This window comes from Mustela lutreola, chromosome 17 (assembly GCF_030435805.1).
Source record: "Mustela lutreola isolate mMusLut2 chromosome 17, mMusLut2.pri, whole genome shotgun sequence".
Taxonomy (NCBI): domain Eukaryota; kingdom Metazoa; phylum Chordata; class Mammalia; order Carnivora; family Mustelidae; genus Mustela; species Mustela lutreola.
Genome location: NC_081306.1, coordinates 47,644,506 through 47,667,979, shown reverse-complemented (window position 1 = coordinate 47,667,979; position 23,474 = coordinate 47,644,506). Strand labels below are relative to the sequence as shown.

The 23,474-nt window shown below is 52.2% G+C and overlaps 1 protein-coding gene across 3 annotated transcripts in view; it reads right to left on the bottom strand.

Annotated features, from left to right (window-relative positions):
* Positions 1–1,286: 1,286 nt before the first annotated feature.
* The window catches only part of GALNT17 (polypeptide N-acetylgalactosaminyltransferase 17), a 419,539-nt gene continuing 397,351 nt past the window's right edge, over positions 1,287–23,474 (bottom strand). For all 3 annotated transcript variants that reach the window (XM_059154782.1, XM_059154780.1, XM_059154781.1), the window contains 2 exons: positions 3,581–3,748; positions 1,287–2,848 (listed from right to left, as the gene is read on the bottom strand). In XM_059154782.1, the coding sequence (XP_059010765.1) occupies positions 2,720–2,848; positions 3,581–3,748 (297 nt within the window). In that variant the 3' untranslated portion in view covers positions 1,287–2,719. The remainder of the gene's footprint in view (positions 2,849–3,580; positions 3,749–23,474) is intronic.

Sequence of the window (23,474 nt, the reverse complement as noted above, 5' to 3'; positions counted from 1 at the left end):
CTCTGGGAGACGGGGCTACGGTGTGAGGACGGCAGGAAGACAGAGCCGACGGGCAGGAACGCTTCGGGAAACCGAGCAGAAGGGAACGCACAGGATCAGAGACGTCGGTGGCGAGGCTTGGACACGTGTCGGGGCACCACCTGTGAGGTTTTCGTCCATATAGATAGGGAGGGGGATTGAGAGAAAAGAAGAAATCGGCACCGGCCAAGGGAGTGGGGGCGCAGGTGAGGGGCTGGAGCAGAGGCTGTCCCGGCTCGGCCCCCTCTGCGGCGTCCCCGGCCCCCAGCGAGGGCGGGGAGTGAGATCCCCAGCTACAGGTGGTACCAACTCCCACCGTTTGCTGAAGGAGCATGAGGCGTCCCTGGAGCCCAACGCCGGGAGCCCGGTGCCACTGGGAGGACACGTGGCCCCTTTCCTGCAGAAGAAGGAAGCCGCCCGGGCCCACCGAAGGCCTCAGCGGGATCTGCGGTCAAAACCTCAGTCTCCGGCGAAACAGGCTGCGGCCTTCTTCCGGTTTTCCCTTCGAGACCCACACGGGGGGTGTGGGGGGTCGGAGCCGTCAGGGCCGGACTCCACCGCACGGCGTGGTATTGTGATACTCCCTCAGTGTCTCCCTGGACCCCGCTGGGAACCGGCTGGCCTTGGCGCTTTTCACCTCACGGTGACCCCGAGACGCCGTTCTTAAAGTCTGATGAGCTCCTTATTACCGAACGGCAGCACTTTCTATCACGTGCTCAGGGACCCCGGTTCTCACAGAACCCCGAAGGAAACCGGCATGTGTGTCTGTGTGGCCCCAACGAGATGCCTTCTCTGCCTCCTCACAGGGAGGTGCTGTCCTAGCTGAAGGGACCTCTGACCATACCCATTTCCTTGACGGAGCTCCGGCACCTTTCAGGACCCACATCTCCATGAGAACAGGGGGCAGGTGCTTCCGCCAGAGACACCGTGATTTTGAGAGGGGTCTGGGGGCTTCACGGCATCAGGAGCAGGTTGATCAGGGCGATGCAGATGGGTCACCCTCCTCCTCTCTTCAGCTTCTGGCACCAGCCTGATTCCCCCACACTGGGCGCCCCAGGGCATCAGTAAGTGAATGCCAAATGCTAAATTCCATCCCACTTTGGGGAAACATTGAGTCCAAGTGGAGGTCGGCTTTGTGTCTGCCTCTGCTCCGAGGACTGCTGCTTACAGTAAGACCAAACCCTCAAACCAAAGGAGCCCTCCGCCATGTTCCAGGACCTCCCCCTGAGCCCCGGGTTCTGGAAGGACCAAGAAGCAAACAAGGCTGCTCTGGGAAGTGCTCACATGTGTTTATTTCACAAGGGAGGAACGGGCAGGGCGCAATCACCAAGAAGATGCCACCAAAGGAGACACAGTGAACCCCAACTGGGCGACTACAGGATTTGGTTCTGGGCTGGGCTTGGCCTCTGGGGACAGGATGAGGGACAGAGGGGGAACTGGCAAAAGGGACAGCCTTCCATCTGGGGCTCCACATGAGGCAAGGCTGGGGGTGTCCTCCAGGCCAGAGAGCCGTGGCTGACCCCCGCCCCAACCCGGCTTCCAGCAGCCTCGTCCCGATCCAGGAGAGCCCCGAAGCGAAACGCCCACGGCCAGGCACGGACGCCCGCTCTGCACACACTGCAGGCTCACGCCCAGACACACTCGTGCACAGCCCCTGCCATCACGCGTCACACCGGCACACGTGCTCGCAGGCGTGCACACGCATCCGTACATTACCTCCGATGTGTAAGGGCACCCCAACCGGAGGGCAACCGCAGAAATGATTACTCTTCGGGGAGGAGTCGGCTGCCTTCTCGGCCCCCAGCCAGCAGAGCGCGGGGTGACACGCGATGGACACGGAGCACCCCGGGGTCCCGAGCCCGCCCCCTGCCCCTCGCCCCTTGCTGTGTTGGCTTCAGTCCTTAAGCTCCAGGCGGGTCAGGGCTCCCTGGTCCCCGGGAGGGCAGAGCTGCCCCTGGCCCGGCGCCAGCCCTGGAGACCCCCTCCCAGCCACGACCTCCCTCTGTGCTCAGCCTCTCGGTGTTGCTGGCTCCCTGCAGACCTAGCAGAGCCGCTGGCCCAGGGACACGGGAGCTTAGGGCCCCACTGGGTGACCGTGGGACCATTCATTCCTCCCAGGCCTTCTTCGGGCGGGTCCAGGAAAGGCCAGGGCCGTCCGCCTGGGGGAAAGGTTGGGGTAGAGGCTGCCTCAAAGTGGGCATCTGGGCAGAAGCAAGGTTGAGGGACACGGAGTGCTGGGACCCCGGGGTCCCCTCCGAGGAGGGAAGACAGGAGGCGGCTGAGCACGGGCCCCGCTCTGCTGAGGGCTGGGGCAGTGTTCAGAAGCTGCTGCGAGAGAGGGATGAGGAGGAGGAGGGGCCCTGCCCGTCCCAGGCCGGAGGGCGGCTGGAAGAGATCGCGGAGGACGTGGGGGTTTCGTGCCACGGTACGCGGGCCACGCCCGGGCAGCAGAAGACGCGGCTCCCGGCTTCCCAGAGGAGGGGTCGGGGCTCTTCCAGGGAGCGCGGGCCTCCCGGCAGCTGAGTGCCGAAGGGGGGACACCACGTCTCCCTCTGGGGCCCCCGTGCTGCCCTGGAGAAGCCCCGGGAGGCCCGCTGAGCACCTGCCAGCTTCCTGCTGTCTGTCCACCCGCACGGCCGGTCCAGAAGACGGGCAGACCCCGTCCCGGGGGCCGGGCTCTGGGGGCCCCTGCCACTCCCCGCTACTTGATCGTGTTTTTAATTGTCCACCTCTGTCCCGTGCAGCTGCGGAGGATGAGGTCAATGCCAGCCACGCCCCGGTTCTCCACCTCGAGACAACGCCCTGTGCCCTTGTTCATGATGGCGCCATTCTGGGTGAGACAAGGAGAGACAGAGACAGACGGAGATGGAGAGACAGAGAGAGAGACAGACAGAGAGACAGAGAGAGACAGAGACAAGGAGAGACAGAGACAGACGGAGATGGAGAGACAGAGAATAAGAGAGACAGAGAGAGAGAGAGACAGAGACAAGGAGAGACAGAGACAGACGGAGATGGAGAGACAGAGAATAAGACAGAGAGACAGAGAGACAGAGAGAGAGACGTGGACGGAGAGAAAGACAGAGAGAGAGGTTTAACACTGCAGTGCCCGGCGCAGGGCCTCTCCCAGGGAGCCGTCCCACCAAAACTCTTTGCACAGGGAAACGGACCACTGGAGCCTCCTCCAGAAACCCCAGATCAGAAAAGGTGTCAGCTTCACCAAGACTGAGTGGCTGAACCCGGTGTCAAGCCCCCACGGGGGCTGGTGTCTGAGAGTGGGATTTCCGGGGAGACCTGAGCTCTGACTTTCCCCATCCTCCTGACTACTCAGAGGATTTCAGAAAACTCGCCGCACTCTCCCCTCCCCGAGATCGGTCGGCTCCCAGCCTGCCTGGTGCTGCCGCAGGGTGTCCCACACGCTATCCCCCTCCTCCACGGACTCCCCTAGACGTGCCTTGGGTTCATGAGGCTGGCCCTGGGCTGGAGACCTTGGGGAAGTCGCTCCCCTGGGGCCTGCAGCGGCCCCTGGGTGCTCTGGGGGGCCGCCTTTCCCTGGGGCGCTCACCTGGACGAAGTTCCAGCGCTTGTACAGGCTGCTCTTGACTTTGTCACAGTCGAGGAGCTGGGGCAGCCGACTCTTGGAGTTGTCCACCAGGCAGCGGGTGTCAGGGAGGAGCGTGGTGGTCCCCAGGGCGCCCAAGTGCAGGAAGCCCTCCTTGGTGTAGCGGGCGAGCTGGGGAGAGAGGAGAGGGCAGGGGGCGGTGACTCGGGTCTGCAGGGCTCACCCGCCACGGCCGCGGTCCTGGCTGCCACGGCCCCGGGTCACAGAGGAGCCCTGCTCAGGGGGCCTCCTGGCTCGCTAAGTCTGGGAGCCGCATCCCCGGGCCCAGGCGGGTTTCTTTCTAAGCATGTTCTCCGTCAGTGTTTCAACATGAGGGAGCAGGAGTAAATAAAAGAGCAGGACTTCGGATTTCTAAAGCTCAGGTCTGCTCCCCGCGGGAGCCACCCCGAGTAAGTCCCTTAACCTGAGTCTGCATTTCCACCTGTTTGTAAATTGGGACTAATTGATCAATCCTGCCCTGCTGTAAACTCCCAAAGAAGCGGGTCGCTGAAAAGGAAACAGACATATTAAAAGGCATCGCACCTAACAAGCGTTAAAATAAATACACCAAAACGGCAAGGTGATACCACATTGGGAAACAAAATTCTCGTTTTGTCAAGGTTGGCATAAAATGGGCGGCAGTGGGGTTAATTTGCTTTCGAAAAGGGGATTTCAAAATAGATACTTTGTGTGCTTTAGATTTTTTTTCTCTTTTGACCCAAAAAATCCACTTTCAGAAATCTATCCCCAGGTGAAAACCCGAACTGGGAACACAACATCATTTAGAATGACAAGAAAGCGGAAGGGTCCCACGTGCGCCACACAACACGGGTGCTTGATTCTGCTCCACGCGCCCCGACGGATGCTGGGGGATTGTGGGAGATCGCAAAAACAGCCACACCCGGGGCACGGGGCTGGCCCAGTCGGTCAAGCGTCCGACTCTTGGTCTTGGCTCAGGCCATGGTGTCAGGGTCGCAGGCTCGAGCCCCACGGCAGGCTCCGCACTTAGACGGCATCTGCTTGAAACTCTCTCTCTCCTTCTCCCTCTGCCCCTCCCCCCACTTCTGCTTGCTACCCCCACCCCACTCAAATAAATAAATAAAACCTTTCTTTAAAAAAAAGCCACAGCCTTCCCTCTTCCTTCCATACACCCCGGGCAGTACGACTTTCGAAGCCATGTCCTTCAAGAGGTGAAGCCGGTTTCCCCATCCCGTGAGTGCTGGTGACTTACTTAGACCCACGCAACACAGCAGAAGCGAGGATGGACTCGCCTTTAGCCTGGCGTGCTTCTACCTCTTGCTCTGGGAGTCCTGCTGGCCCCGTGGCAGTCGGCTCTGGATGGCCCAGCCAAGAGCCAACCGTCAGATAAGTGGACGAGGTTGTCCGAGACTAGGCAGCCCTCAGCGGACCGGCCGGCTGCCAGGAGCTGTAGGGAAATCAGCTCCTGGAATCAGCCGAGCCCAGTCCGGGTCACAGACCCATCCAGCACATCTGGACGATGCACAGTGAATGCACATTGCTTTATGCCAGTAGGTTTAGGGGGGGCTAGTTGTCACGCAGCAAGAGCTAACTGATACGGAGATGGTGCTGCCTCCCAAGCCTTCCCACAGCAGGACCCAAGCTACTCTAGTGGCCTCCCTCCTGCCTGTCTGTGTTGTCTAAAATTCTATATTCCAGCCTTGGAGCAAGTACATTCATCCGTCTTCCACACTCTTTTAGGGGCAGGGACTGTGTCTAATTAATTTCATTCCTCGCTCAGAGAAAATCACAGACCAAATGCTCAAAACATGTTTGCGGATGAGCACGTTATAAATGTGGGGAGCGACATCATTTAAAAGACGTGACGACGTCTGTTTATTTAAGCTCCACAAGCATGTTTTGAAGAGTTCTCTGTGCGACCTGCCTGGGAACCAGTTTCTGAGAACACGAGCACGGGGCTGTGTTCCCACTGATAACTCCGGTGCAGGCTGGTGAAGGCAAGGAGAAAGAAGGTACATCTCTCATTTTTGCTCTTACATGCTGCGAGGTAGCAGGGTAGGAAGATTATTAATATACAGCTGGTGCGGAATAAATTAAAAAATAAAATTACCAGCTTGCATGTATTTTTTAAAAAGATTTATTTATTTATTTGCCAGAGAAAGAGAGATCACAAGTAGGCAGAGAGGCAGGCAGAGAGACAGGGGGAAGCAGGCTCCGTGCTAAGCAGAGAGCCCAACGCTTGATCCTGGACCTGGACCCTGGGCTCGATCCCAGGACCGTGAGATCATGACCTGAGCCGAAGGCACAGCCTTAACCCACTGAGCCCCCAGGCACCCCACCAGCTTGCATGTATTAAAGACACACTCTGCATTATTTCTAAGCATCATAAAGAGAATAAAGAATGTACTTTTTGCAGCAACTCTCTGAGATACGCTTCCATTACTCTCCCGTTTTAAAGATGAAGAAACTCAGGTTTGAGGACATCTGGTCCCCTGGCTGGGTCCTGGCCTCCCTCCTTGGGACCCGAGGGACGCTGGCCCAGCAGCTGCCCAGCCGACGGGACTCTTCCTACACAATCCCGGGCTTCTCCCAAGAGCCTGGGCATTTCTGGCCAGGAACGGAGCCAGAAGGAAGCTCTGGTCCGGCAGTGCCTCTTCTCCAGGGCCCGAGTTTTCTGCGGAGGTTCTCACTGCTGATGAAAACCACTCAGAAATCCTCTGCTTTGATCCCCGAAGGGGGGCCCACCTCTCCCCGCTGAAACAAGGGACAGGGAGTTTAAGTGCCCTTGAGAGAGATGCGGTTAACATGCGCTTTAAACCCAAATTAGTTCCAAATCAGAGGGACTGTCAGAGGCGACACGAGACGAAAGTCTGCAGCCCTCCTCACCCCTCCCCAGACAATGTCTCTCTGAATATGCTCAGACTCACCGAATGCAAAGTGGTGAATGACAGCGAGCTGCCTTTATGTTCAGGGGAAAGACAGACACAGCTGCTTATTGAAATTATGAATCAATCTATTATCCAGCAGGCAAATGAACAGCGCTAAGAACATTAATTAACTGAGCATATCTGTGACCCAGATGTTTAAAGAGCGACGCTAAATGCCACTGGGAGTTAGGGGCCCTCCTTTCTGAGGTCTCTGGGTGAAGGATGAGACCCCAGCCCTCCAACTTTCCGAGGAGGGTGGGGAGGCCCTGCAGGCCTTCCGTTCTGGGGGAAGGCGCTTTCTCAAGCCAAAAACACATGCACGGGTCCCGCTGGCCTGGCCAAGGGGGCAAGGTCAGGGGAAGGGCGCTGTGGTCTGAAAGGATGGGGGGCTCAGGTTACAGCAACCGATGTCCACCGCCTCTCCCCCACGAGGCAGGAGGGTGGTGCGAGCTCGGATCTTGTGCCAACCCCGTCCCCGTCCTTGTGCTGCCGGTCCTGGATCGCGAGTCTCCGCGGTGTCTCCCGACCGCTGTCTGGTCCCCCTCCTCAGCTCCCCGTCCCCGGTATCCCTTCCTTACGGGCCTCTGCTCCCTGGCCTCTGCATGTGCAGCAGGCTTTCCTGCCTACGGCTTGGCTCCAGCTGACTCCTTACTGGCCTTCCAGAAGGTTCGAGCTTCAGCCTTCCCAGACTCCGTGCACTTCTCTCCATCCCTCGGTGTCTTCTCTAAGTCTTCCTTCCCTCACCCCTGCACTGTCCCTCAAGCCCTCGGTGTCAATGATCCCTATGCTTCGGCGTCTCACTCTCAGGGGGTGCGGGAGTGCCTCACCTCCGCTAGACCGTTCTGGGAATCCACTAAGTGATGGCTATTTGGGTTTTTTCCACTTTGGGGCTATTACGAATCATGCCGCCATGATCATTCATGCGTAGGTTTCCGAGGAACCTGTGCTTTCAGCTCTCTTAGCGCTGTGTCGAGAAGTGGAACTGCTGGTTGCTGGGTCACATGGTGAATGTGTGCCTAACTTCCGGAGGAGTCGCCAAGCTCTCCAAGCAGCTGCACCGTCTGCAGCTGCCCCCGGCACGGGCCAGCGTCCCAGCTCGGCCACAGCCCCGTAAACTCTTGTTCCTGTGGCTTTCTCCTCTGTCTGTCTTTCTTTTTAGGAACATGCTAGCCATTGACTGGGTGTTAAGTGGTAACTCATTGTGGTTTTGATTTGCGTTTCCTTAATAACTACTGATGTTGAGCATCTCTTTATGGGCTTGTCGGCCACTTGTGGATCTTTGGAGAGATGTCCAGTCAGGTCTTTTGCCCATTCTTCAATTGGGTAAATTGTCTTTTTACTGCTGAGTCATAAGAGTTCTTTACATATTCTGCACGCGAGACCTTTTTCTGGTCTATTTTGAGTGGAGATATTTTCCCCCATTCTGAGGGTTGTTCTTTCACTTTCTTGAGAGTATGCTTTGAAGTACAAAAGTTTTTAATTTTGATGAAGTTCACCTTATTGATTTTTTCTTTACTTATGCTTTTGATGTCATTATCTAAGAAACCACTGCCAAATCCAAGGTCATAAAGATTTACACCTATGTCTTCTAAGAATTTTAGAGTTTGAGCTCTTCCATTTGGATCTTTGATCCACTTTGAGTTAATTTTCATATGTGATGTAAAGTGTACATACAAGTTCTTTCTTTTTCATGTGGTTATTTGTTGTCCCAAGACTGTTTGTTGAAAAGACTGTTTCCCTATCAAATTGTCTTCTCATCCTTTTTAAAAATTGCTAATAAAAAAACTAATTGACTATAAATGTGGGATTTATTTCTGGAATCTGAATTCTATTCCACTGACCCATGTACCTACCCCTCTGAGAGCACTACATTGTCTTGATTAGTACAGCTTTGTAGTAGGTCTAAGAACTGGAAAATATGAGTCTTCTAACTCTGTTCTTTTTCAGTGTCATTCTGGCTACTCTGTCCCTGCATTTTCATATGAATTTTAGGATTATCTTTTCCATTTCTGCAAAAAAAGGCAGTTGGAATTTTGATAGGTACTGCACTGCATCTGCAGATCAACTCAGGCAGGACTTCCACAACAGCAGTAAGTCTTCTGATCAAGGAACATTGGATGTATTTTTTTACTTAGGTCTTTCATTTGTTTCAACAATGTTTTGTAGCTTTCAGTGTATTTTTCCTCAGTTAGGTTTATTCTCAAGTATTTTCTCTTTTTGGATTCTACTGTAAATGGTATTGTTCTCTTAGTTTCTTTTTCAGAACATCCACTGGTAGTGCAAGATACTTAAAGATAGTATCTTTAAGACATTTCTGTAAACCATGAGCTGCCTCCTGGTACCGCATGGTCACTCAGACCAGGAGGGGCTGCAAGTTCCCTTGGTTCCTGCTTCCCCAGGGTCAGGGCCAGGTGCCAGTGGCCCGTACCCACTGCAGACCAATATTCCGACGGTGCCTGGACCTCACCCCAAGTCTCTCATCTTTTCACTTGTCTCCTGTGACTCTGCCAACCAACGCCCTTCCCGCCCACAGCAGGGTCTAGATTTTTAAAATGCACCGTTCATCCTAATCCCTAGCTTGGTGTCCCGGACCCTCACTGCCCTGGGGAATCTTGCCTCCCACGTTGCTGACAAGTTACCTTCCCTACCCCTCAAAACCTGTCTCCGTTCATTTTTCACTTCTTTCAACATTGTGTTCTCCTCACTCCATAGGTACCGTAAGTCATCATTTCTCCCTTCTTCTTCATTTCTTCCAAGCTACAAACATAACCAGATCTCTGCCCAGAAATCTCCAGCCACAGCTCTCATGATCTCCTTGTTTTGTCTTTGGTTTTCCATGGTCTCCTTCCTTCGTGCTTTCTACCACCACTTTCACCGACACTGCTCTCTGCAAGGCCAACAGGACCCATTCATTCTATCCACCTCAATACTTTCTTCTTAGTCTCTATATGGGCCACCGATTTGGGGCCAGATGCTTTGCAGGGTGCTGGTGAAACCATCTCTTCTCTCTGTACCCTCTCTCCTGGAAAGCCTGCCATTCTGGGGGCTTCCGGTAACATCTCTATGCTGACTTGGCTAACTATGCCAAGTTTCTATCTCCAAACCAAACTTCTCCTCAATTCCGGATTTGTATATCCAACTCACCACTGGATATACCACTTGGAGGTCTAGTAACCATTTCAGAGTTACAGATCAAAACTGAATTCCTGCTGCCCTGGGTACCAGTCCTCCCCTCCATACTCATCCAACTTCGGCTCCATCTTGGTCCTCACAGCATCATCCTTCCAGCCGCTCGGGCCAGGCACTTTGGCTTCATCCTTTACTTGCCGCTTCCTCTGACCCGCCACATTCCCAACCCAGTAGCAGATTCCATTCAGGCTTCACTTACACTGGATTGTAAAAAACTTTTGAGTGACAATCTATGTTTTCTTAGCCACAATGTTTGATCGATTTGTTTTTATTGCACTTAATGATCTAAACGGACTTATTTCTATTTTCCTTCTTGGCACTGTCTATGTGCCCAGTCTTCTCCGTTTCCTTTTTCTCCTTTATTGGCCTTAGTTTGGATTGGTTCAGTTTGATTTTTTTTATTGTTTTTGTTTTCTGGAATGTTTCATAGTTCTCCTCTACAGATTTGGGAATTCTACTTCATTGCTATTATTTTACTGGCTACTTTCAAAATTCAACAATTAACAACTTAGCAGATTATTCAGTATCCTAATGTCTGCCTCCACCAATAAAATTCAAGGACATTAGGACACTAAATCCAGTCACCTCCTTTTTACCATTCAGCCTTTGGTTATATTTCGCTGCCCCAAATTAGATGTTATTCTTATTATGTAAGAAACATTTCTTTGGATTTACTTACACATTTATAAATTTCTTTGTTTATAATTCATTCTTTCCCCAAGATAGTCTTCTGGGGTTATTTTCCTTCTTCTTGAAGTACATTCTTTAGAAGTTCCCTTGGTGGTTATCTGTCGTGCTAAACCCTCCCATATTCTGTTTATCTGAAAATGCCTTGGGGGTGATTTGTTATGCAGCAGAAGCTAACAGATACAGTTTCTTCTTGTGCATCTAGCATGTGTTTAAAACGGTATTAGTTGTAGTTGACCTAGAATCTAGTTATGCCGCAGGCAGACGACCCTTCAAAGTATCTAATCTGCTCTACTGTCAGAAGCTCCCTCCTCTGGGCTGAAAACTGCTTGAAACTTGTCAACCCTCACTTTTCCAGTTGTGGCCAATGGAATACCAGTTCCTCGTTATACATTCGTACTCCTGATCTCTTCCGAGGCTCAAGGTTTACAAACTTGGTCACCTTCCCCCTTCCCTCTCCCCCACCCATAAAGTTGCAAGTCTTCTGGTTCCTGCTTCCCTATGCCTCTCACACATATTTCCTCCCAATCTTCCAGGTGAGCTGCTGCAGGAGATTTGTAACTTGTCCTCACCTCTAGGCCTTCCTACTTTTTATCTCGCCTTCTTAATCCTGCAGGTTCAAATCACATCATTCCTGGCTTCAACCTTCAACTGCTCTTGTTTTAAGAATAAACTTTTTTTTTTTTTTTTTTTTTGGGTCATGATCTTCGACTCTAGGTCTCCAGCTTACACTCTTGGTTTCTGACAGATGGCTTGAGGTTTCTCAAAAACAGCCAGCAGGAAGACTGTGTGGAATATATCTCCACTGACTCTTACCCTGTCTCCCGTGGTTACACAAAGACCCCCCTTCCAGAGGTGGTCTCTTTCAATGTACACACTTATGTATTCTGTGACTCTCCTTGTGGAAGGTTTTGTTGTTGTTGTCACTGCTGCTGTTTCAGGATATTCTTATACAGCGTAGGGAGTGAGAAAGAATCTTGCAAAAAGCAAATACTCTATAAATGCCTTCTGAATGGAATGGGATTATTCTAGGTTTGGCTGCTGGGCCCAAGAGGAGAAATGAATGTCATTAACCACAACCCTAATGCATTAGGGGGGGAAAAAAAGCTCTGAGCTCAAATACGATTAATTCTCATTTAGCAGAAAAGAAGAATTTTCTATTTGAGATGATCTAAGAGGCACACACAACTATTAACCCACATTTAACAGCCTTGAGGGAAAACTAAACTATGCAGGTTATAGCCAAATAAACAAAACACAGCCAAATGATTGTGGAATGACTCTGGGACACAGCAAAACCCATCGAATTGTCAATAAAAACATGGCTTGCAATTGCTTTCAGATTAAGGGTCCTTCTCAACTCTTCGGAATCAGGCTTAGTCAGTGTAGAAAACCACTGCTAAATGAAAAAATGCATTTTACCCTGCTTTTACTCAGGACACGGAGAGATGAGGTTCCATTGATTGGAACCTGCTTTGGGGTGAATTTCTTTGTTTGCTGCTTGGCTGAAGGAGTGATTTCTGGTGATTACACATGCATATGTATATTCTTCAAAACAAACAGACTTTCTCAGAGCATGCCTGATCCCAAGCGATACAGGAAATGTCTCCAACTGCATCTCCAAGTGGACACATGGTGGCTGTGACGGAGCTGGAAGTGGAGAAAGGGGCTGCCTGGGGCAGGAGAAATCTTTGGGGGAAATGGAAATGCGTGTTTTGATTGGGGAGGGAGATCTGCAAGTATGTACCCTGTCAAAATTCATCATATTGTACCCTTGAGCAGATGCTGTTTGCTGTACTGACCTTGTACTTCAGTAAATTTGATTTTAAAATATATCTGGAAGCTTAGAAGGCAGGCTATGGAATCAGAGACGTTTTTTGCAGAGAGTCAGTTCCTAGGGGATGAGCCAGTTCCCAGGGCCTTCCTCCTCAGTCTCCTCTCTTCCCCCATTATGACTCCTCATGCTGGATAAAAATACTGTATTTCCAGAAAATGCAGTGCTACTGAAAATTAGTGGGGAAACATATTTACACCACAAAACCTTGGGTTGATTTACCTGCACAGACTGTCGAAAAGTGGATGGATTCAGGGCATTGCCAGTGGAGGTGGGGGCGGGTGGCAGGGTCTGGACCCCAGAACTCTGTGGAGACAGCTGGGAGCTCTTGGCGAGTGGCCCTAGGGGTGGGAGCGATACCAGGATGAGGGCCAGAAGAGTCCCGTGGGAGAGGGGGTGCTGAGCGGGAGAGCCCGCTCCAGTTCCCAGGCAAATTCCCAAGCCTGCCTCCAAAGCTCACCCTGACTGCTAACTGGTCAGAGAAGCAAAGATCCCATTTTTCCACGAAGAGATTAATTTCCTTCTTGTCTCCACATGTGAAACAGGAAGGCAGGACTGTGTCGGGCGCAGCGTGGAAACGCCGCAAACGCTTGGCTCCCTTTCTAGCAAGATCTGAATGAAGTCTGTCTCACCTTCTCATTTTTGCCCATTGAAACACTGTTCCTGGCTCGGTGCTGTGTCATCAAAGGGGCCGTCTATCACACGGTTAAAGACTTGCACTCTGGAGCCTGTTTAAGAAATCCAAGCTCTGCCACTTAATAGTTTTATAACCCAGGGCCAGTTGCTTGAGCCCCATGGGGCTCTGAGGCTTCATTCTTCAAACTGGGGATAATTTTACGATTTACTTCCCAGGGTAGTTATGGAATCCGGTAAGTGAGAAGGGGACACGCACATAGGAAGGCCTGTGTATTTGTTTCTCTTCTTTTCCCTGACCTCATGCTCAAGTTGAGAACTCGGCCGGGGTTTCTAATTCACCAGACTTCTTTTCTTCCCAGCGGGGCTCCCATGGGGCCTCGTGTGGCCAGCGTTTCCCGGCCCCATCTCCTTCCCTGTTCCCAGCCACTCCGGGCTCCCTGTTCTGTGCCAGAGCCCTTGGTCCAAGGGTTGCCTCAAGTGCTCCAGCAACACTGCTGGGCAGCTGAGTCCCTACCGGTGGCTGCCTGCCCCACGGGGTTCTTTTGGGCCGGGTCTGCCGGCGACCTTGAGCTGGACTCCTGATGCAGGGGAGCCTGGCTCTGGCCCCTGCAGTGCTCCCGCTCTTTCCTCCCCCACCCTCCACTTCACTTCTCTGGTTTGATCCGGCTCTTGCGTGCCCTTGCCTGGAGCTGGCCAGATGCCTGGGGGAACCGGACCTTCGGTGGGGCTCCTGGGACTCCGCTTCACATCTCTAAAGCCGCTCCTGTGTCCCGCTGATGCCCCCAGGGTCCTGAGCTCTCTTGGCCCCCCATCTTGGACGCGCGGTCCTTCCTTCACGCTTCTGCAGCGGAGGCTGACGAGCTCTGCCTGTTCTCTGCTCCTGGCACGTTCCCAGACGAACCCCAGGCCCACCATCGGCTGGAAGCCAGCCTCGATGAACCTCAACCGCTCGGGAACTTAGCGCCTTGGCAGGGAGTCAGAGGTGAGCCCGGTGTTGATGTTCACGCGTGAGCGTGGATAGGAAGGTCTTCCGAAATGACACCAACCTCTGAGAGTCAGTCTGGGTTTCTAGCATAACCAAAGGTCATTAGATCCACTCCAAGCCTTGTTCTGGGTCTGGTCCTTCAGGTAATGTAATATATCCAGGGATAACGGCCCTACAAAAGTCAGGGCACTTCCTCTTTTTACCTTCCTGCTGGAGAGACTAAAGTTTCTTCTCTCGATTCTAGAAGCCCAAACTCCTGGCGCAGTGGCGTCTCCCTCGTGTTGTGCACCTCTCCAGCCAGACTGGTCGCTGTCATGCTGCCCATCCCCACCCCCCACCTGAGCCCACAGGCGTATCCTGAAGCTCGGGCCAGGCTGTGTCCAGCGTGGACTCACCCCACAGCCACCACACGGGTCCAGTCAAAGCATCTAGTGCTTTCCCTGCCAGCAGCCAGGACCCCCTTTGTGCACGTTTCATTCCACATCAAACGCTCGTCAGTGGCCCCCCACGGGCTACAGCGCCCCCCGTCGAAGAGAGCCCTTCCCCGAGATTCCCTGAAGAACACCGTTCGCTAGAATTTAGGGCCCTCAGCATTGCCAGCCCTGGCAGGGGAGCTAGAAATTGTGGTTCTCCGGAGGGGAAGCCCAGGCTGGCAGGTCAGTCGATTTCTGTTTGGGGCGAATGCACAGATTTCTCTCTGAAAAAACAAAGTCTACATTTCTGCTTCTGTTTACCATAATCTGACCCGAGGAAATTCAGTGTTGCCGCAGCCATGGCTGACGGGAGACGGCAGAAAGTCTGCTTTCGGAGCGCGGACCCTCAGCCTTCTTCACATTTTCCTCTAACATCTTAGAAATATAAGTAACCCCCTCTCACTCCCTCACTCTGCTCCGAGGGTGCCTCCAGCTCACCCTCCTCTGCCTTTCCACCTGGTCTCGCCTTCCAGAAAGTTCTCCCCGCCACGTCAGCACCTCCTCACCTCCCTTCTCCCCCGGCATCCGCTCCCATCCGCTCCTCTCCACCTCCACAGAGAATCCTCTCACCACGTCTGGAACCGTATCGAGCGCGCAGCGCGGTCTAGCCCGCGGGACCCCTGGGCAGCATGAAGGGCGGAGCCACACTAGGGTCTGTCCTGGGGTCACTGCTCTCTCCCTTGGCACATACCCCGAAGCCCCATCTGCCTCTGCCGCTCTGTCCTCAGCACCTGGTTGGAAAGTTCGGCTGCCTGGAGGACATCACTGCGGGGCCTCCCAAGGCCCGTCCCTCAGCCTGCACCCACAGTGCCCCAGACAGAACTCAAGGCATCCTCCCCCCAAACGTTCACGTCCAATCTCAGCGGCAGCGGCGCCATCTGCGGGTTTAGGCAGGGACTGGAGCATCACTCCACCGCCCTCGTACCTTCGCTTGACCTCTCCACCAACAACTCCCGCCAACCAGCCTTCTAAAAACATTAAAAAAATATTTGTAATGTCAGAGCCATTTCAGACTTACAAAGAGTTGCAAATATAAAACAGTGAGTTCCCGTAGGCCTGAAATTCAGCTTATCCTAGAGTTAATCTATTACATAATTGTACCATAATTACGTAATCCAGGGAGTTAACATTGGTCCAATCCTATTAACTAACCCGGAGACCTCACAGGAATCTAGGAGCTTCTCCAGCACGCGTTCTCTCCCAGGATCCCACACTGCCTTCTGTGGCCACGTCTCCGTGATCTCCTCCGATCTGGGACAGGCCCTCAGTCTTCCCTTGTTTCTAATGACCTCGACCCTTTTCAAGAGTACGGGGCAATTGTCTTGTAGAACGTCCCTCAGTTTGAGTTTGTCTGACGTTTTCTCATGATTAAGATTAAAGGTCTAGTAAAAACCACAGAGGTGACGCTGGGCCCCTCCTGGGGCACCAGATCAGGAGTGCGTGATGGCTCATTACTGGTGACGACAACCTTGAACACTTGGTTAAGGCAGTGGCCTTTGGGCCTCTCAACCATGATGTCACAGTTTTTCCCTTGATCGAGGGAGATGCCTGGAAACTACGAAAACATCTTACTTTTGATCACTGATTTTAGCATCCGGTGCGAGCTCTGGACGTCAGCAAGTATTACGGGCTGACCGCCTGGGCGTGATTTTCATGTCCCACATGCCTTCTACGTTGACTGAGTGGACTTCTACTGCAGGAAGAGTGGGCCCCCGCTCTCCATTTACTTGTTTATATCAGTACAGACTCATGGATTTAAAAAAAAATTACGTGAGTGACAACCCAAATTCTCACTATTTTGTTGCTCGGGCAGTTCTAGCTTTGGACACTGGGTGTCCTTCAGGGTGGCTCCTGTGTTCTATTGAGAAGACACAGTCTCTTTTTAAAAGAACTTCCTTTTGTTCTGACACAAGGTCTTCCAGGCTTAACCTCTGTTTACCTCCTGCTCCCTTGCTGGGATCATCGCAAAGCTGGGGGCCGGAGGTGTCCCGCGCTACTGGGTTTTATTGCTCCTGGGCTGTTCCAGAGCTAGGAAGTCCGTGTATGCACACCCGCCCATGCACGCATTTGTTTTTCTTTCTACCTTGCTACAAATGTATTTCCACGTCTCTGTTTATGCACACATTTACATATGTACTTATATTTGCATATATGCACGGAACATAAACTCATCCCGACCCCCACATTGCAATCCGGCATCCGCTCATCCTGGCCACGCCTCCCCGCTTACTGCCAGCCTCCGTCTCCCACAGCAGGGGCTGGGGTTCCCACCCCCCGTCCTACACCTGCTTGTTCAGTCCTGGCATGTCCTCAGCACGTAACCCAGACTGATGGGGAAGACAAGCTAACTTGTTAGAATGCATTACTGGCGGTGGTTCTTTTTTGTGGAATCCAGTCAACGTTGTCCAAACTGTCCCAGAGTTACTCAGGTTGGCGCTCCTCTTCCCCACCATCAGGGAGGCTGTATTTGTCCAGTTTGTCATTTCCCTTTACTGCTTGCACCCCACTGTGGGTCCTTCCCCACATTCTAGTTGAATTTATTTTCTTTCTAGACGTCTGCAGCATCACCGTGGCTCTGAGTCAGAACCTGACCTGAAGCCCTCTTCCCCCTTTCACCCGCCCCCACTTCCACGCTCCTCCGTCCCATCCCCACGCACTTCCGGCAGGTGACCCAGCTTGTCAGTCTCTGATTTACCCTTCGTGGCTCTCTGTGCAGATGCGCAGGTACAGGTATTTATTTTTAAGTGGCCATCTGCCTACGCATCTTCTTTTGCACTTTGCCTTTCTCGCCCAACCGTATGTGAGGCTCACTGTGCGCGGGTCAGCAGAGATGGCCGGTGCTCCCTCGCGCGGCAGCTACCGCACCGCTCTTTCAACCACTGTCCCAACGACACGCACTCCACGGTTTCTACCGTTGTGCAATCGCAAAGAACGCGCACTATTCTCATACTGTTGGAATCAGAGTCGGCTTCTGGAAGTGGATGGCTGGGTCAGGAAGTAAACGGACGGCAGCTTTGTTAAGTATTGCCAAACTCCCCTCCAAAAAATGGTACCGATTTGCATTTCTACCAGCAATCTGGAAGACTGGTTATTTCAGAACCTTGATAACAGAGTAGGTTGTCAGTTTTCCTAATTTTTGCAAATATGATAGGTGGGGAAAATGGCTTCTCAGTATTATTTTGCTTTGAATTTCTCCAATCACGAATGAATTTAAACATTTTAAAATATATCTAGAACAAAACGATGTTCTAAATATATATATGCACACACACACACACACACACACGTTTTTTGGTGGGAGGCAACTTGCTTGCTTGTGTCTTTCCCTATTTTTCTAACAGACTCTTAGTCCTTTGTTCTTCGATTTGAAGCGTCTTCTGTGCGACGGGAACATCATCCCTTGTGCATACGCTACAGATACTTTCTCCTTGGTTATCAGGTGTCTTTGACTGCGTTTATGGTGTTATATCACCATGCAAGTTTTAAAAAGTTTTACTGTAGTCAAATGCATCGATGTATTATAGTCTCTGGATTTGGGGTTTTAGTTAAAAGCCCTCCCCTAGATCACAGTTAGAGAGGGATTCACCATTATTTTCCTAGCGTTTGTACAGTTGCATATTTTACATTTACATTCTTAATTCATTTGGAATTTAAGCCTCTGTATAGTGTCACGTACGGGTCTAATTTCATCCCTAATCACATTTTAATTTTGTCTCCTTCTCGCTATCCCCATGGTCACTACTCACGCTCAGGAGACTGACTTTAGACAAGACAATCCCACCCGTGTCAGAACTGAAGTTCATGCCTCTAGCTTCAGACCCCTCCCGTTGGTCCCTCACACCACAGTCCCAAGTGCTTGCTTCCTAAATGTAAGTCAGACTGTACCCCAACCTCCTATTCTAAAAGGCTTTCAATATTTCGGTGGCTTCCTGTGGGGGCTGGCCTGAAGCCCAGTCTCCTAGAGTCCGACAGGGCTGCACATGCTCCGCCTCCTGCCCACTGGTCCGGCCTCATCTTTGGTCACTCTCCACCTCATGCTCGGCGTTCCTGCCTCTTTAGTCCTGGAGACTCAGTTTCCCCATTTTAAAAATGGGAATGATAGAAGGCCTTGCAGAAACTATGCAAGAAACAACAAAATTTTGTCTACAAGATACTGTGGGATTCCAGGAGAAGAGGTCTCAGATTCAGATATTTTGGTAAAGGAGGCAATTCAAAAAGAAACATAAGAATGAAAGAACAGCGCAAGACCTCGGCACATTACATATTCTGAAATACGGTGGTTTCCCCAGCAGGAAAACCATATCTGTATTTGTTTTGTTGGGCTGGTCTGAAGATTAGATAAATTAGGGGGAAAATGCATCACAAATTGCATAATATTCGTCATTAAGATGATGTTTACAGAAATTTACTTGATAAGTAAAAAAATAAAAATAAAAAATCCATGGTTGGACTCAACCAATCACCATGCTATTTTATACAATCATGTCTTAATTAACTATGAATTCCTGGATGGTGGGGCTTCCACGTTCCATCTGTCTTTCCAAGTAACTTGCCTCCCGGGCGACATTTCCTTACAGAACTGAACCAAGCTGGAGGACAAGCTGAATGATGGAAAGCTCCTGTGTTCCAGCACCACAGAGCTGGAAGGAGCCTACGGCATCAGTCTTCCCCTTGGCAAGTTCCTTGAGGATTGCGGTGCTAAGTGGCTAAAATTTTCAAGTTTTCACTGCTACTCATTATTGCTTTTTTTTTTTTTTTTTTTTTTTAAATAGCCTCACGTAGTAGAATCTTTGGGAAATAGAACCTAACTGAATCTTTCTTGGAAAACTGAAGCTTTCCCAAGGTCCCACAGTCAGCACCGCGGACGTCATTTCTATGTGATAGGCACCACGGACTTCATCCCCGGGCTTTGTACGGATGAGCTTGTTTGACTGACACACTATCTCTACGAGGTGCACACTCTCATTGTGTTTACACGACAGAGAAGGGAGCTGAAGTACGGGACACTACCGTGTGTTGCTCAAGGTCATAGCTAGTAAGCGTGTTTCCCTTACGAGTCAGCCACACACAGAAGGGTACCTCTTGGCATCATCTTAGAAGAATGAACTCTGGTCCGGGATGCGTGTGAAGAATGAACTCTGGTTCAGGATGCGTGTGAAGTGTCCTTTCCTGATTTCCAGTCTCACTAAGATGCAGGGACCAGACACCTTCACTTAGCCATGCACGGCTCCGGTTAGCTCCAGGCCGCCCAGCTGTTCGTCCTGTCCTATTCCTGGCCAAACCAACTATGTATGTGTGGGCTATGCAGCCCAAGCCGACGAGAACCCACGTCCTTATGTACAGAAGCTTCCTGCAAAGCTTCTCACCTTTCATCTCTGGCCCCATAAAGGGGCCCCAGATTCAGGCCCTGCAGGCAATGTAGACATGAACCTAGGCTTCATCTTTTGGGAGCAGGATCAGGCAGTCAAGATGACTGACGGAGTCCCGTGAAAGCAGACCCCATCGCCTACACTCGGCCCCAGTCGCTTCAGGAGGAATCTAGGTCATGCAGTGCAGCGCTCCCAGGAGAGGGGCTGCTGTGGAAACCGCCGCATCACACAGCAATCGGAGGAAGGCCTTCACACTTTTCTAGAACGAATGCCAGTGAATCCATGGCACCCTTGGTTGTCCTCATGTGGGTCGAAAACCCGGCACCCGTGGTGCCCCACTTCCTTCTGCATCAGATAGACGGGATGGTGAGAACAGTCTAGAACATTCTGCTACTGACATTTGGCCTTCCTCTGGCCATCTCAGATGGGAACCCAGCCTTCTGAGGCCTAGACCAATGGCCTGAACTCCAATGGCCCCAAACGCTGTAGGACCAGCCCTTAATTCTGATTGGCCATGTTCGCGGATTCTCTCCATGTCCAACAGGCAACGTCTTTGCAAATGACCTCCCTACAGACGCCACCGTGCCAAACGAACGCGGAAACTCTGACCCCAATGGTCAGGGCATGAGGCTAACCTAGGGGCTCTTCTCTTGCTCAGATGCACTGGTAGTGCCGAGGCACTAAATGTCTTTTCCCCAGCAGGTTTCCACTGTCCCCTTCTTGTCCTTCAGAAGCGGTGATGTTATTAATTCAATGATTTGAAAACAACCTAAGAAATCAAAATACTTCTTTGAAAAAATATAAAGTCTGGAAGCAAGCCTCAGAAATGATAATAGTTGTTCTAGGGTGGTAGGATTATGGAATGATTTAAAAAAATTTTCCCCAAACTCACTGCAATGCTGTTATATCTTTAGTAGAAAAGGAAAAGATTAGCTGGCAGTGACTTTTTTTGACTGCGACAGCTCTGGGCAAGGTAGAGAGGTTCGGCTGATAATACGGCCACTGCCCCACTGTTCCCTCTGAGTTCCTAATTCCCAACCCAACATTAATATAAAGTCTGCCTGGCTCGCTTTTTGCGTCTGGAGAAAACAATCCACTGAACTTCTAAGAAGACATGAAACTTTTAGCTGAGCACCTCTACTGGGGAACAATTTATGACTACGATTCTGATTTTCTGGAGAGAACAGTCCCTCGCCCCGTTCTGCCGGGAGAGGTCATTCCTCCTTAAACTGGGGCCCACCTTAAGCAAGAGCAAATGCGCGTGTGTTATTCTGAATCCCACTTCAGAAATCGGGCACTGAGGCTGGGCGGAGGCGGGGCCTGGAAGGCAGGGGTAACAATCTGGAAATAATAAACCCAGAAGGTTTCTGAACACTGCACGGGTGCTGGGCGCTGGGCATGAGCGGGAAGAGCCTCCGTGGTGCCCCACTTCAGGCGTGGCAAACCACACCAGTGTGTCCTCTCCTGCTTCTTGTGCCTTCTCTTCAGTCTCTGTAGGTTTCCCTAATGTAAAGGTACCTGCCCTCGCTCCCCCAACCCTGTTCTCCCGCGAGGTCTCCAGCTCCCCAGCTCTGACCTCATGCGCTCCAGGAATGGAAAGGGATTCCCAGGTCTGCTTCTTCCCCAGGGCAGGGGCCGGTATCTGGAAAGCCATCTTTCCTGAGGCTCTCAACAGCTCCAGCCCCGAGCCCGAATACTTCTGTGACTTTGTCTGGAAGCCAAGAGGCTGCCAGATGTCATCACCTCCCACCAAGGGCCTTCCCCATGCTAATAGCTGCGGGAGCCCCGTCACTCCGCCGGGGCTCTGGCCTCTTACTGGCACAATGCATCATCGTGACAAGGGGTTGGGATGATGTATTGCTTAAAAGATGAAGCCATCAAAGAGTAAGTCCAAGATCAGATTAAATTTAATTAGAGGATAAAAGAATTCAAATCTGTCATTCTCATGATGAATTAACTGAGGCTAAGGGACGGGAGCTTCTCCGAAGAGAAGGGAGAGGAGGAATGAGATGTACTGACAGAAGGGAGACCTTGATATCTCCCTAGAGCCCAGAGACTCACAGAGGTCGCCCTTGGGACAGAGCCTGACACCCCCTCCAGGACACCCACCTCCTAGAGCGTCCCATCGCAGCTAGGAGCTGTTGCACACGGCGCTCCCTGAATGCCGCAGGACCACCTGCTCGACCTCGTGCTGGCAAGGCACGGGCTGTTGCGAATCTGTGGTCCTCAGCGCGGGGAGGAACCCACATCCGCTGGGTACACGGCCATGAACGCTCCCAGTTACGCTGGGCCTCAAATTTGGAGGCAGATGGAGGGACCGCCTGTGAAGGGCTTAGAGGGGGGTTTGGAGGACAGCAGGGCCTCTCGAGATCCCGACTGGGTTAACTTGACGGCCTATGTCTGCTAAAACTTACAAAACTCAATATTAACAAGAACGAATTTACCTGAAAAATGAAAAAAAAAATCCCAATTATGTAAAAACTGAAATAGTATGGTAAATTAAAAAAAGAATTAGGTTGGAGGCACCTGGGTGGCTTAGTCATGAAGCATCTGCCTTCGGCTCAGGTCATGATCCCAGGGTCCTGGGATGGAGCCCTGTCTCGGGGTCCTGCTCGATGGGGAGCCTGTCTCTCCCTCTCCCCTCTGCTTATGCTCTCTCTCGCAAGTAAGTAAAATCTTAAAAAAAAAAAAAAAAAAAAAAGAATTAGGCTGGGACAGTTGGCAGTCTGGGGCAGACATCTGGGGGGACCTCTGACCACCTGTGAGTCTAACACAAAGCCTTGCCCCTAACAGGTGCTCCACTGACGGTACTGAGAGACGGAAACACTCTGGATGCATGGACGACAGCATCCAGAGTCCCGGGCTCTGTCTTCGGTAGGTCTGGGGCTGGACTCAGGGACCGATGAGCATTTCTCATGCATGGCTGGGGGGCTCACGGTTCTGGGGACCACACTTGAGATGCTGGGCGGTAAGCCCTGGCCCCACATCCTAGCACCCAGGGCTCTCAACACTCAGACCCCACTTGTCCCAGCCAGCTGTGTTACTGTCCCTCCAACACACGGTTCGCCGCGGTCCCCACGACCTCCAGCCTTCACGCTCCCCTCCTGCCCGTGTCCGTGCTGGCTGCCAGTCCTCCCAGCAGGCCTTGCTGTGGGCTAGCGAACGCAGGGGAGACATGCTCCCCGCAATGACGTTTTCACAGGACCTTCGTTTGAAAGGCGTCATGGCTCCGGGCCTCTGTCTCCGCATGAACCCTGCTGCGTGTGGGTCGCTACCCCACCCGATGGGACGAAACGAAACGTGCTCCTAAGGCCGGAACTGGGTTTCTCGCCAGCCCAGCCAGGGCCCTGGCCCAGGGTGCTCAGGGGCTCACAGGCCGTGGCCGGCTGCACCATGGGGACCTGGGTGGCAGCTCAGTGGCAGGGGCTGGAGAGCTGGAGAGCTGGAGAGGGCGCTCAGAATTCTCAGAATTCAGCGGCTCGGCGAGGTGGACAGGCTGACCAGGTGGGCGGGAAGGGCGGCAGGAAGGGGCAGGCAGAGGAGGCCGATCTCACAGCCGATAGCCCTGCAGGGCCGCCACGGCCGCTCTAACTCGGGGACCCACCTGCCCCTCGCCCTGCGGGGTGGGGGAGCCTCAGTTCTCCTTGGACAAGACCCCATCCTCAGTGGGTTCAACGTGATCCCAAAGGCGGCAGCTCCGTCTCTGACTTCGGTTCGGAAAAGAGAAAGGCACGTGTGTCACCCAACTGAGGGACCGACGCGGGGCAAGGCTGGCCGCG